General features: G+C 35.2%; 1 protein-coding gene across 2 annotated transcripts; it reads left to right on the forward strand.

The window, feature by feature from the left end:
* Nucleotides 1–4,227: 4,227 nt before the first annotated feature.
* On the forward strand, nucleotides 4,228–15,544 carry LOC145617720 (transcription initiation factor TFIID subunit 12-like). Of its 2 annotated transcripts, none has more exons than XM_081672462.1 (8): nucleotides 4,228–5,011; nucleotides 5,373–5,534; nucleotides 12,437–13,051; nucleotides 13,141–13,215; nucleotides 13,766–13,844; nucleotides 13,959–14,023; nucleotides 14,732–14,767; nucleotides 14,861–15,544. In XM_081672462.1, the coding sequence occupies exons 1-8, from the start codon at nucleotides 4,274–4,276 to the stop codon at nucleotides 14,966–14,968; spliced, it is 1,878 nt and encodes a 625-aa protein (XP_081528588.1). In that variant the 5' UTR covers nucleotides 4,228–4,273; the 3' UTR covers nucleotides 14,969–15,544. The 2 variants fall into 2 exon arrangements, with proteins under 2 accessions (XP_081528588.1, XP_081528589.1); XM_081672463.1 differs by having other exon boundaries at nucleotides 4,228–4,963.
* The last annotated feature ends 82 nt before the right edge of the window (nucleotides 15,545–15,626 follow it).

The raw sequence follows: 15,626 nt of genomic DNA on the forward strand, positions 1-15,626 counted from the left end.
TATTCGATACAATATCTGTTGTTATCATAACCTTTATTAGTAGTGTATTTTTCTTTCACTGGGGTTGTCTTCATTTGTCGATACAAAAAAACTACATTCAATCATATGGTGATTATTGTAGCGATTATAATCACTATATATATATATATGCTCTACAAGATTCAAACATGCAACCTCAAGTGATAATATTAGATGTTTTTAAAATAAGCTATGACATATTTTATGTTCTCTTTGTGAAATAAAATTGTAAAATCGGGTGTAAAAAGGTTTTCCGTATCGATTTTTGGGTTTTAGTGGCAATTGTAAATGATACGCTTTACCATAATTCTATAAATGTAGAATGAAGGTGAATAAATAAAACTCCTCTACTATTTTGTATAGGTGTACTATGTCGATTGTAAAATTATACGGATTCCTCTACTATTTTACAAACATATGTGCATAATGTAGCTAATGTACAATCGCTACGAAAAGACAAATTTCTTGTAGTGATCAAGTTACACATCACTTATACCAAATACATGTATAATTTTATCTATTTTTTTACCCCTCTTATAATAATTTTTGATAGCAATATAATATTCACTCACAAACTTCTAAAACACATGAAACACATTTTTTTACAAACCTCATCATATTGCTATAATGCTATTGCCTTTTACAATATTACTTCTACGTGTATGTATTTTCATTAGAAAGAAAGAGACACAAATATAATAAGATCTGTCTTTTTCTCAAGACTAAGGTCTAATCTATTATACATTAAAAAAAATTCTAAAAGGGAATAGATTTGCACGTTGTTGGATATCTTGTCTTGTGACACAAAAATACTACATACATAATCTTAACCTTTGTTTGCTTCTCTACATTGTGTTTGTCATTGGGCATGGAAAGAGTGAAAGAGTTGAAGCAACATCTCGACTTCAACTATTAGTACTTCCTCTGTGACACATTATGTGCAACAAAGAGGTGTGCACATTTTCCAGGAAAAAAAATTAGAAAAGCCTAATTAACAAAGCGGGGACATGTGATTAGGGTAAAGTGGATGACTAATTAATTTATCCCACAACACCACCCACCAAGCCACTAGACCGCCCACACCACCACCCACCCACCAGGACACTAGATCTCCCACACCACCACCCATATATTGTCCTATCGAGCCACCCACGCACCCCCAGTGCACCAGGCCGCACAGAGCCCACCCCACCGAAGAAAACCACCTTAGCCATAGACCCACCACACCACCACCAAGATCTCGACATCAACCCCACCTCGTAAACCACCAAGAAACTACCCATAACCAAATAAACCCTTTCAAAAAACCTCACCCACCATCTCGAAATTGCCGTACCCACCTCGAAATACCCACCTTACACTCCCCAAATAGTCGTACCCACCCCTAAAACCACCACCTCCAACCGGAAAAATTGAACACCATAATCTCACCCCTAAAAAATAACCAACCCTAAAAAAACAAATGATAAATCATTACCTAGTCTATTATCAATTAAAGCTTTATTTGGTCAAATTTAACCATTAAAATTCTAGATCTAGAATTTTTATGGTTAAATTTGACCATTAAATCTTCAAATGTGAGCTTTAGTGACTAAAATGAAATAAAAGGAGAAGGAAGAGAGAGAAAACGGAGACGACGACAAGCATGACAGCGGCAGCGACTTCTGACGAAGGTAGTTGTTGAATTTGAGGGGAGATGAACAAAGAGAGAGGGAATTTATGGGTAGATGAATATAGAGTGGAGAATGATACGGTGGTAGTAGTAGTGGTGGTGGTATGGTGTTTTCCATTGAAGGTGATGGTTGAAGAAGATGGTGAGAAATAAGTGAGAATGAAAGTATAGGGGTTGATTGGGGGTTGGAAGGATGTATCTGATTAGTTTGGGGTTGAATGATGTGTAAATCATTAGATTAATTTGAATTTTTAATAACTTAATAATATTTGTTTTGTGTCAATTGAATTTTAGTAAGGACATGTTGATAGTTTTACTTAAAAAATTTACTAAAAAGAAAGTTTCAGTTTGTTGCAAATAATGTGTAACTTCCATTTTTGGAAAATGTTGCACATAATGTGTAACGGAGGAAGTAGTTGAATTACCCAAGTCTGTGTTGCTTGACCATTCTACCTAGAAGCATATTCATCATCCAAATTTAGAGGTGCCAATTCAGGTGTCTCGTTAGGTTCAGTGAGGACGGGTTGGGTTAAATTTCAAACTTGAGTCATTCTAAATTATTTTGTTCATACAAGTCAAATTTGAATCTGACATTTTTCGGATTGGTTTACGGTCACGTCAGTCGAGTCAGTTTTTGACACCTCTACGCGGAATTCGTAAAACAACATGTTCGATTAAAGAAACTCATAAGAATAAAGTTTGGTTAAAGAACTACGAGTATATTGTTGTTTTTATTGGGGTTGCCCTAGTTTCTCTTATTAATTAACAAAATTGTGTCTCAAAATGGCATAATGGTAAATAAAATCAATTGTTTTAGTTTTTTAATATTTTTTCTGTACTTTTGTTGTCTTCTTATTGCTTCGTCATCTTAGTCCTTCGTCTTCGCAAATCACCATTGTAGCTACTTCCCTCCTTTATTTACTCATGCTTTCCTCCTCCATTAAAACTACACCAGAACCACCATCTCTAACAGTATATTTTCGGCGGCTTCGCTGTCGAATTAAACGAAATCCCTAAGAAAATATCCCTAAGAATGATACAATCTTGTCTATCTATAGTAATATATAAAGAGAAAGAGCTTTTTGGGTGATAAATTTGGCTTTTCCCAAAATGCCCTTCTCAATCTTTAAAATTACCTCAAAATTGCATAACTGCTATTATAAAAAAAAAAGCTTGCTCTTCTACGTGAAACATGCAGTTAATCACCTAACTGTAATGGATGAACAAAATTGACGGAAAACCAAAGAAAAAAAATATATATCATTAAGCATATCCTGGCTAACTGCTAAATATGCATGTTTATCCTAATAATAATAAAAAATATATATCGTATGTCATTTCTCACTAACTACCAAGCATTTCCCCTTCAAAAAAAAAAAAAAAGAAAAAAAAACTAAGCATTTGATGGTTTTTTTTTTTCCTCTGAACAAATCTCCAATCCTCAAAATCTGTAACACAATAATTGCTCTTTAGTTATACTTGCCTCATTAACCTTTCACAAAAATAATTGATTAACCCCAAAAATTTATTATTTCGTCTAACAATAAACCATTAAAATCAATTGACATGTTTCAAGAAATGGTTCTTCCTAGAACGGTATTTATAAATAACTTTTTATTCTCACTTTATACTACACAAGCTAGGAGGGGAAAAAATCATCTGTCCCATAATTTGTGTTCCACTGGTGTTCCACTAAATATGATTGGTTCTTAAAATATTTATTTGCCTTTTAAAATTTGAGAAGTGAGACCTTATAATTATTACAACCAATGATATTAAGTGGAACACAAATGGAACATGAAAAATGGGACAGAGAATTTAAACCCAGCTAGGAGGCACACACTACGCGTATACAGTAATAAAAAAAAATTATATTGTACACGCATAGCGTGTACCTCTTAGCTTGTAAATATAACTAAAGTAATTATTGCTGATATCATTACTTTTTACATGTCAATTTCTTATAAAAAAATTTCCCTCCAAAACTAATAATGACATCATAATTTTTCAACATAAATAAAATTTGAAAATGGTAAATTAATTATACATTTTCTTAACAGATTTTTTATTTAAATTGACTAATTATGCAACTTTCATTGGAGAGATTAAAGGAAGATTGGACTATTTTATTTTCAAATAAACATTATCTTTTTCTCCTACTCCGTATATTTTCTACAAATTATATGAATCGAGGTTTGAACTCTTTATTAATTTATCAATATATTAGATTTTGCTTAAATAATTTGTACTACGTACATATTACAAACAAATAAAATCGTAACATATTGTTAAAATCGTAACATATTGTTAAAATCGTGCATCACACGAGTCTAATCTAGTTAATAATAAGAGAAACTTGTATTTACCAGATTTTATTAGTACAAAACTCTACAATGCATTAAGGACTACAAGTGATCCATAAAAAGAGGCAAAGAGCACAACCTCCCCCACAAAAGCCACAAGTCTAGTACTAGAACTCCCAAATTGTCACTTTCCACTTCAATTCATATAAATACTCTCTCACTTCTCACCTCATCCAAAAACCCCCCAATTCAATTCTTTTGAAAAAAACACTCTAATTCAATGGAACCACCAACACCAACACCAACACCACCCTCTTCACAACCCACTACTTCACACCCAACCGACCCTTCTCCCTCTCCTTCTCAACCACCAACTCCGTCGCAACAACCTCCGCCGTCACAACCACCGTCTACTCCCTCTCTTCCACCCCAATCACAACCGCCGCAACAACCCCAATCACAACCGCCGCAACAACCCCAATCACAACCGCAGCAACAACCCCAGTCACAACCGCAGCAACAACCCCAGTCACAACCGCAGCAACAACCCCAGTCACAACCGCAGCAACAACCACAACAACAGCAGCAGCAACAACACCAACAACAACCACCACCTTCAAACCCTAATCTGAACCCCACAAATTCACACCCTTCTTACCCCCAACAACACCCGCAGCAACAACACCAGCAACAGCAACATCAGCAACAACAGCAACACCAACAACAACAGCAACAACAGCAACCGATTGCGTTTAGTAGACCAGCATGGTCACAACCCACATCCCAGTATTCACATTTCTCTTCCCAATTTCAGTCATCAAATTCTTCTGCTGCTGCCCCTCCACCGCCGCAGAGGGGTGGCATTGCTATTGGGGTTCCTGCTCATGCTTCATCTGGTCCGACTCAACCCGCCGCCTCGTTTTCTTCCGCTTTTGGTGTTCAGTATGGTGCTGCTCTTCCTCGCAATCCTGTCAGTCTTCCCGATCCTTCTGTTGTCCCCTCTTCCTCCCCTTCTCCGGTAATTTGTTCATGTTTGTGCTTTTGATTGATTTATGTTTCGTGATTTCATGAATTGGGTTGATTTGTTTTTGATTGATCGATGTCGAATACTGGAATTCGGGTTTCCGGGGTTGATGGGTCGATGCTGGATTTTTGTGGGGGTTTAGAATGAATAATGTTTTAGGTTTTGGGTTGAAAATTGATATTGTGCTGAAGAATGCCTAGATATATGATGTTTATAGATTGCTGTAGTTTGAGCTAGAATTGGTTTGTATGTTAGAAATCGAAATTGATGAAGTAATATTTGATCATGCTTAATTGTGTTCATTTCATGTTTTGTGATCACCATATGCTCAGTTGTGTGTGGCAATGTTTTGCAGGCAAGGCCTATAATGCATGGAATGCCGGGCATGGGGATGATAGGCTCTCAAATAAGGCCTGGTGGGGTTCCGTCTTCGGCTCTTCACCAGCAAAGACCAATGCAGGCAGCTTCTGGAATTAGACCCCAGACTACTTCCAATAATATGCCTTCTGTGACCCAGGTTATGTTTGGCTTCTTTGGATCTTCTTCATTGGTTTTATAATACTAGATCAGTACCAAGTTCAGGTTTAGTGTTTCAGTTAGTAAATTGCAGTGAGTTTTTCATTTGTTTGGTATCTTTTGTTTAAGTATAAGGTTGAGAACAGATAGCTTTAGAGCTGCAGTACAGGAAGAGGAGCAACTCTTATTAGTAAATACGTATTATATTCACATCTTCAATTCTTCACTATCTCTTGTTATAAAGAAGAAATGCAATAACAACAACAATGACCTCGAATTAAGCGGTAGAATGACTAGAAGCTAGGAGAATCATATTTTCCATCAAGCCTAGTATACTATGGGAATATCTTGTGAATCTAGGTATAATTTAAATTTCTTTTTAGATAGTTACTATATTTAATGTCTGGATAAGAAGTGGACAACCAGCATAAAGGAAGTATTTTTCTATAAAAAAAACCCAACAATTGGAATTATATTGATAAATCTGACTGAGCTACCACATCAATAGTTCGATACTTTTATGAATATTGTCTACTCCAATGTATAAAGTAGCTCAAGGCACGATGAAGCGATAAGGGTTATGCAGCGCCTAGGTGCGCCTAAGACACGCCTCAGTGCGCCTCTTTGAAGTGAGGCACACTATATAAACAGTTAAAATAAAATTGGCAGAAATTTGTTTCAGGTGCGCCTGGTGCGCCTCTGGTGTGCCTTATTAATAACGCCTCGCCCAGGCCTAAATAAGCGCTTACCCCCTATCTCCTTGTGCCTTAACGCCTAGGCACGCATGCTTTTTCAAACACTGGTCTACCCATAATCATTTGCCAATCTCCACGGGTTGGAAATATGCCAAACTATTAGCAACCTTATTATCACTACACTTAACAACGAAAAGACAAATCAAAGCTAGATAAAAAGACATAAATAGCTTCTAAAATAAAACAGATTGCTGCCACCCCTCTTCTTGTCACTCAAAGCTTGAATTATTGGAAGACAATCACTTTCCACAGAAACATTTTTCATTTTTAGTTCTAGAGCCATGCAAGTACTCAGCTCCCAAATCTCAACAAACTGAATTGATGCCCCTGCCATAACTCTGCCTTCATTCCTAAGAACAATTCCTAATCCCGTATCAACCTCACCTACTGCGCCCACATTCACCTTTACTTGACCTGCGCTTGGAGGCGCCAAAGAAGATGAGAAACAATGTGCGACCCACCCTTTGAAGTAGTTGCTGCATTAGCACAACCAGAATGTAGCTTATCAATAATCTTCTTTGCATACTCAAAAGTCTTCAAGGGCTCCATTATCTCCCTTTCAATCACAAATTTATTCCTAGCTCTTAAAATTGCCCAACAAGAAGTTTTAATTCCTCCAACATATCACTTTCCAAACGCTCGAAACAGGCAGCCCACCGTTCAGTAAAGAAGAGGGTTGCAAATTAATAAAATGCTCGTAAGGACTGATTTGCTGCAAGTGTGGTGCTTTTCTTTGTGAAGTCAATAGTTAAAAATTAAGGCTGTATGTTGGTTGATGCACCTAGTTTTACTGTGGACGGTTCTAGTTGAAGTATGTGTCTTTGCATTGTCTGTGAATTAATAATTTTGAATATTTTCAGTACCTGGTGCTTGTGTCTACTTGCCTGGTTGGATTTTAAGAGAGGGGTTTGTCTCTTATATGTAATTTAGATCAGTAAAAAAAACGTTATCTTGAGTTATGATAGCATAAATCATGTCCCTTGGCAATAGTCCTCGGAGTCGGAGATATTCAAATATGTACAGATTCAATTCAGTAAGATACGTGGTGGAAGGCTAACATTAGTTATTTGAGCTTTATGCTTTCGTTACATTGTAACCTTATTCATCTTTCCTTAGAGGATGTCTATCATTAACTAAAACAAATATTCCATGGCTCCCTCTCTTGCTCTTTCTTACCTCTTCACATTGTTTATGTTATAACATTTTTTTTTTTCTTTCTCCAACACCCACCCCACTCTAGAACTAATAAAAAGTAGTTCAATTACTTTCTCCTATTAGTGCTATATACCACCACATTCGTTTCCTTATGCTTATTAATCATCAAAGCACATAACAAAAATGATTAGTAATAACTAGATTTTAATCGTCATAACAATAATGATAATGGAAACAAGTAAATGAGCAATTACCTTGATTAATTAGCAAAGAAGAAATTAAGAATATCATAAGTAATTTATGGAGAGGAAAGAATTCCAAATGGAGAAAAGTGAATAAATCTATTTGGGTATTTATTTATAGAATTTAAACTACATGACGTTGGAAATATTCTGTTGAAGAGATTTCATACTAGGCCCTCTATTCCAACTTGTTTTCACTTATTTTAGGGAAATTGAGTTCATATAAGAGTTAATAAATTTTGGAAAAAAATAATTTCTGATGAGTGAAGTTTCATGCTCAATTTACAACCAATATATATAGATTTAGGGTCGAATGAGAAGTTCCTTAAAATGAGAAAGATGAGAAGGATTTTATGTGCATAAAATTTTCACCGAATGTGCATATTTTTTGAATAAAATGTGCAAAAAAATATGACCGAAATTGAATGTATATAGTCGGTTCATGTAGTGCCACTTCTATATGAACTTGAATAAAGTCATGATTTAATCATGTCATAGTTCATGAACTTGTAAAGACATGTTAACATGAACGTGGTCCACTCATTATTTTTTATTTGTGAATTGTGAATAAATTTTATCTATAAAAATTGGTTCTTGGACCATATTCATGACATAAGTTTGAAGGCTATACTGAAGACTGAAGTATACAAATTCGAGCTTATGTAATGACAAGTTTATGAATTACTCATGCAATGAACCAATCATGTCTTGATTCATGTATGAGTGGGTCCTGTACCATCTCATGGAATTAACTGTTTCAAGCTAATTGCAAACCCAAGTACTTGTGAAGTCGCTGTTTTGGAGTGCGTTAGCCAAAATAATCTCAAATTTTAAGTTTGTCCGGCAGGCTAATGTTGCATGCATACCAATCTTGGCTTCATACTTGTATGTTGCTTAGATTTTTCAAATTATATTTATGACTAAAAAATTTTCAATGACATTTTATCTAGAAGTTAGAAAAAAAAAAGAATCTATAAATAGGCACCCATATTGATTATTTTTACTAAGTGGGAATTGTCATTATTATTTTATTAAAGGTGTATTTTAATTTAATAATCACCAATTGACCTACATAATGTGGTATTGTGTTTGGTGGAAGAAAGAGAAAAACGGAGGGCTATAGCAAATAACTATAGTGGGGTGGCATACTTTTTTTTTTTTTTTTTTTTTTTTTTTTCAGTTGGCTGAGTTATCAAGAAAGTCACCTAGGAAAGGTCGGCTATGTCATGATAAGAATGATGTGGGGGAGCGTGATACAGACAAAGAGTGTTATGAACTTCTTCATTTCTCTCTCTCTCTCTCTCTCTCTCTCTCTCTCTGCGTACTTCACATTGTCCTGCCATCAAGTGGGTTTTAAATTTTATAGATTTGGAATAGCTTGTATAAGATTTTTTCCCCTAACTGGCTAACGCGCGCCGTAGCTAGTCTTGTTTGGGAAGCTGTTTTTGTTTTTGGTTACATTGATAACATAATATGTGTAAACAAAATTTTTTAGAGGCAAAAATGTCCTCATAATTTTCTATATACTTTTTTTTATATAAATAAAAAAACGATTAACACTAATAAAAGCCAAGTTAAAAAAAAAAAAAAAATTAACATTAATGGAGGCAAAATAAAAACTTGTACATATTAATAAGGGTAAACATGTAAAGGCACATTTTGAAGAGTATGAAAAAACAATTAACAATAATAAAAGCCAATTAAAAAAAAAAAATCAACTTTAATGGAGGCAAAATAAAAACTTGTACATATTAATAAACTAAACATGTAAATGCACATTTTGAAGGATGTAATTGGCATTACACTATTCATAAGAGTAATCTCATACTTTTTATAAGGTAGGGAAAGCTATATATTATGAACAATTTTAGTAACAATTTTAGTAAAGGAGGAGCATGCTATATTATGAACAATTTTAGTAAAGGAGGAGCATAGTTGCATGCCTTTGTTTAAGCATTGTTGTATGGGGCTACAAAAACTCTTCCACTTGAAGGGTGAATGTTGACCTTATTGGAGGGTAATGCCAGATCTTTACATGAGTTTATGTCTGTGTTGGCTATTTTAGTGAGGACGGATTGCATGTTACCTGGAGGGAGATAGTTGAATGTTGAACTTATTGGAGAGCTATGCCAAGTCTTCATATCAATTTTTCATTTTTGCACGCCATTTTGGCAAGTGCAGCTATTGCAGGATAATATCCAAATACTTTTTGTAGAAGGTTTTCTACTTTTCCATGAATTCCATCTAATATAGTTGAATTTTATTGGCATGAAATTCATTTATATTTTTAAGAAAGATATCAAGATAAAGTCCCCGTTTGATATGACCTAACACCTAAGCAGGTAGCCTTCCGTTGGAAGAAAGTCTCCAATGTAAGACACAATCTTTGGGTTAGGTTGTTGAAAATACCTAGTTTCTTGGAGATGGAGTTTGACAAGGTTAAAGTATTTAATTTCTTGTTACAATTTGGGGCAAGGATTTAGAGTACATTTTGGATGATGTTATTGCATGGAGTTCCTTTGATGTTTCGGTTCCCCTCTTTACAACAGCTGTAGTAAGAAAGCTACATAATTTGAAGTGGTTTATAGAAATGAGAATGCAAAGAATTGGGACATTATTTCTGAAATGCTGAAATTCTTGATGATATGGAGGTGTGTGTAGTGCTTAGCTTAGCCAAAATTCTGCAATTGGTTAAATTTAAAAAATTCAAATTAGCTTGTTGGAAGCTCTGCAACTTGACAGGGTATTAACACTAATTTCTCAGAGCTACTGATTTAGACCTTTCTAGAGGCCACTCTTTCTCGTATTCATTCTTCATTTCTCTGAAATGCACTGTTTCAAACAATATATATTGCTAATCATAGACCTTTTAGGTCCTTATCCTTAGTTGCTCTTTTTGTGGTATTGGCATTTGTGTTTGTCTCTTGTTGGAGCTTATTGTATTGGATCCTGGCAAGTTCAAGTCTGTTGATGGCTTTCTAAAGTAGGTCAAGGAGAAGTGCATTCTTGAAATGTGAAAGTAAACTCTCTCTTTTTTGTTAGTTGAAGTGGAAGGAGAGGAGCTAGCTGATTTAGATGGAAATATTCTATGAATTGGAGATCTTAACGCTGTACCAAACTACAAGACTATGCACTAATATATAGTTGAACAAAAGGCCAAGAGCAACGTGGGTTCTATTATCGGAAAATGTTCGTTGAAACTAAGGAGTGAAAATTTTATGAAGTGGCGCCTTTGTTGCTTTTCAGCAAATAATGTGCACTTGTGGTTTTACATTTCAAATCATTTGTAATTTTGGAGAAGGATAATGTCTATGAGCTTCACGATTTTGGTTCTTATTTAATTCCGTTGATATTCCTTTTTTTTTTTTTTCCCCTTTACATATGCTCCTAAGATTTGATTATGGCTATGACTCTATGAGAGTGAGGTTTTTTTATTTTTTATTTTTTTTATTTACAGATTATACTTCAATTGGCTCTAAATAAATGGAGTAGTAGAGTATTTAATGTTTAATTTTGTACACAAGATTCAATTAGATGACACTGTAAGTCTTGATGATTTCAAATTGATGGATTGATTGGTGCTCAAATAATATATTACACGTATCTATTTTGAGTACTCAGCTTGTCAGGTACCTGATGATGTATTTGTTAAAAGGACTTGGGTATTGAAGTGTTTGTACAGGTCCTGGATGAATAAATAGACTGAGAGTTTTTACTTTCATCAGGTTAAAGATGTGTTGCATAAATTTACTGTCAGAGGGAATGTGATAATGTATTTCTGGATTGTTCATGTACTCTTGAGTCTTGGCCTCTATTATTATGTAAAGTTATTTTCTTCGCTCATTGTAGCTGTCTGCACAATCTTTGGATTATTCATTATTTCTATTTAAAGTCAGCTGATGTCTGTGACTTGTTTTGATATCTACAATTCTACATGATATTATTATAAATTTATAATACTCCCTCCGTCCCTTAATACAAAGCCTCTTTCTAACATTTTTTACTCACATAATAAAGAGAAAGAGGCTTTTAATTTAGGGACGGAGGGAGTATTATATTTACTAAGCGTATATTAGCGCAAAACTATACCTAAGTGGGGCTTTGATCACAAAAGTCCCTTAACTACGGGTGTCACAGAGAACCACTCTTAAGCTCTAATTTGTTTTCCAGTCAACATCTTCTACTGGCTTTTGTTGATCATTGTGAATGCATATCTATATATTTTAAAATGTAAGCAAATCTAGAAGGGGGAAATGCTGAAAATTGAGTGTGTATATGAATCCTCATACTGGATGTAAGGTTTGACTGATTTTTTTATTTTTAGTTCTTTAGTTTTTATGTTTTTTAGGGAAAATTTAAGGTTTAAGGTTCTGATGAATGCTACTTAAGGGTTGGCTTATATAATTTTACACTTGAAGTTTGATTATTAGTTGAAGGCCCAACCAAAGGGGAGTTCTGCTCACAACCAGCTTATTTATATACCCCTTTCTCCTTTTGGCCCTTGTTGTCACTGCTCATGCTCTTCTTTTTGCATGCTCCTTGTTCCCATTATTAATGGTAAAATTTTATTGGTTGTATCTGCCACATATATACTTGGCTGCTTGTTGTGGGCTTGTGGTGATAAAAAGTTTTTGCATTTCTGCATCTTTTATTCACATGTCTTTCACTGTATGTAATGTCTTTGTAATCTACTTTCTGTGCCTAGACAATGTAATGATGTGGTATACGCCATCTGTTTTCTAAATATGCAGAATTTCCAAGGACATGGCATGTTGAGGGCCTCTTCTGTAGCTTCACCAAATACATCAACACCCAGTACATCACAAACTCAGCAGTCTCCACACCAGCCATGGTTGTCTGCTCAACAAGGGCGCCCCCCTTTGCCCTCTCAATCTTTTAGACCCCAGGTGAATCCCCAGTCACTACCGCAGAGATCTCATATCCCTCAACAGCCACCTCAGCCTGTTCAAGCAAATTCCCAACCACAGCAACTATTGCCATCACAACAGCAACAGCAACAGCAATTACATCCCTCTCAACAGCAACAGCAATTACATCCCTCTCAACAGCAACATCAATTCTTATCATCTCCACAGCAGCAGCAACAGCAACATTTTCCAGCATCAAATCAGTCTCAAGAGAATTATGGACAGCAGCTCCCAGCATCAAGAGTTTTGCAACCTTTACCTAATCAACAACAAATTGTCAGGGTACAGGGATCAGCAAATCAGAAGCCTCCCTCCCCTGCAACGGGGCAATTAGGCATTGTCCATTCTGGCCCTATTGAGAATGTAAATGCTGCAGAAATTTCTGAACCTTGTAGCACAATCCTCAGCAAGAGAAGCATTCAGGAGCTTGTGAACCAGGTGAATGATCTTTACCATCTATTTTGCTCTTGCATAGTTGCATTGGTCAAGATTTCTGAATATTCTTAGTTCACGCACTTGATCAACAGATCGATCCATCTGAGAAATTAGATCCCGATGTTGAAGATGTTCTGGTTGATATTGCTGAAGATTTTATTGACTCGGTGAGTTTGAACCTTCACCTCCTTTATTCTGATAACCTTTGAGTTTTAACCTTCACTTCCTTTATTGATCGATATTGCTGAAGATTTTATGGACTTGTCAATTTTTTAAATTAAGCTTTCAAAATTGCCTTGGTACATATTAGACAGTGCAGATAATGCTGTACAGACCCCTTTCCCCCCCTCTTATATTAAAGGGTGTTAAATATTATGGATGTAGCTAGTTTGACTATTTCTTTAACCATTGAATTGCTTATGCTCATATTCTCTGGTTGTAAAGCTCTCTTCAATGCCATACTGTGTTTCAGTTTGTACTACTGATAAATGCAATTCCTTAACTGATTTAGTAATATGTTGTACTCCTTTTGTTTCACAATTTCTTTTTTCAAATTTCTTCTTGTTTGAAGCATGTTTTCTCCCTTGACATCCTGGAAGCTGCATCCTCACTGACCCTTCTTGTCAATCAATCATGAAACATCTTTAGTATATCTTACTCAAATCTCCCATGCATCAAATTAATATGTTAATGCTGTTGTGCATCATTTTTGAGCAGGTTACGACATTTGGCTGCTCATTGGCCAAACATAGGAAGTCAAACACATTGGAAGCAAAGGATATATTGCTGCATCTAGGTCAGTGACATGTGGATAATACATATACATAATATGTTCTGTCATCATACTTTTTAAGCTATCAATATCTAGTTTGTCTATTTCCTAATTTGTGAATGTGGTTTGTCATTGCAGAAAGAACCTGGAATATGACTCTTCCAGGGTTTACTGGAGATGAAATTAAGACCTATAAGAAACCAGTAAGCTACTACTCCCTTAGTTTTTAAATACTTGCTCCATTTCTATTTTTTGCACTATTCATTTGTCCTACTTTGACTAATGTTTGTGATTTATACATAAGAAAAAATATAGTCTTGTGAGTACTTGTTGGAATCATCTCAATGAATAGATTAATAATTTTCAATTGTTAGAATTTATACTTATTGGTAATTAAAGATATTAGTGATCAAAGATTAGCATCGGCATGCGTGTCCAAAAGGAATGGAGCAAGTATTTAAAAACGGAGGGAGTATCAGATAATGTGCTAAAGAGCAATACATGAAATATACTTTATACTACCTCCGATCACTTTTATATGCAACTTTGGTGTATTATTTGTGAGATATAAAATACTCCAAAGTTGCATATAAAAGTAACCGGAGGGAGTAGAAAATTTGACATGGATAATCTTAATCAATCTCACCTTTCTGTTATTCAAGTATAATTCCAGCTTTATGAAAATAATCAGAAGTGTTGTTATATACAATAGCTGACCCAACAAAGACAAGGAAAATAACAGTAAAGATAAATTTAACCAGGTTTTATAATACTCGGGATTATTCCCTGAATAATGTAAAGGTGGGGATTTTTTTTTTTTTGGCATGTGGTTGAAATTTAGGGTTATCCATGTAATTTTTTCCTTTTATTAATTTATTTATCATATTAATGATCTATTTTGGTTTCCATAGGTGGTTAATGATGTCCACAAAGAGCGCCTAGCACTGGTACTTGATGATTTTCATTGTGGATTTAACTTTATTGTTCTCTAATGTGTCCTTGCCTTGACTCTGTTTCTCATTTTCATCTTCCTTGGGCAGATAAAAAAATCTATCACTGGAGCTGACAATAAAACCTCTGCTGGACCAGCTACTGGAAATGTTAAAGGGCATTTGGCTAAAGCAACTCCCAACGTCGTGGGATCTTGAGTCTTGTTTGACTCGCCTTTGATTCAGATTATATATTGGTGACATTCTACTCTTGAGACTCAAATTATTTGGCCTCAAGTATTTTTGTAACTCGGGTTATGTGACCTAACTCTGAGCTCCTGAAGGCCTTTTTTGGGGAGTACAGATGCTGTGTATCTAGCTTTTGGTTCGGAACTGTTGGATTTCCAACTGTTAGCGAATAGCATCTGTGCTTTGAGGGGGGGAATTGTAAAGGGGAGGGGAAGGCCGGTTAGGGAAGTCAAGGAAGAGTTTAGTCGCATACCAACCACTAATTTTATGAGTGGGTATAGAGGGAGATTATTTTGGATGATCGGAATATGAGGTAATGTTTCTTAATTTACAGCATTTCAAACATTTGCATATATATTCAATATACTCCTATGTAGGAAGAAAACGGTGGGATAGATTGGAGAGATGTGAAGCTTTGTGTAGCATATTACTATTACTCGTAAGTAGTCAACATTAACTGAGCATCCATTGTCATGCCCTTTGTATTTTGGTTAAACTCCGTCTCTTTGGCTATGCAATTGGAAAGTTATACAAGTATGATCCACATTACTACTGATTGTAGATGGGAGAATTGGTCAGGTCTCGTGTATTGACTATTGAGTAAACTTACGTTTTGAAATTTCAAAAC

Source organism: Chenopodium album, chromosome 26 (assembly GCF_948465745.1).
Source record: "Chenopodium album chromosome 26, dcCheAlbu1.1, whole genome shotgun sequence".
Taxonomy (NCBI): Eukaryota; Viridiplantae; Streptophyta; class Magnoliopsida; order Caryophyllales; family Amaranthaceae; genus Chenopodium; species Chenopodium album.

Bases quoted from the DNA above. Each gene is read 5' to 3' on its own strand.
- LOC145617720 (XM_081672462.1), top strand. From the start codon at position 4,274: ATGGAACCACCAACACCAACACCAACACCACCCTCTTCACAACCCACT. The intron at 5,012-5,372 runs GTAATTTGTTCA...AATGTTTTGCAG, and splicing joins CCTCTTCCTCCCCTTCTCCG to GCAAGGCCTATAATGCATGG. The intron at 14,768-14,860 runs GTACTTGATGAT...TTCCTTGGGCAG, and splicing joins ACAAAGAGCGCCTAGCACTG to ATAAAAAAATCTATCACTGG.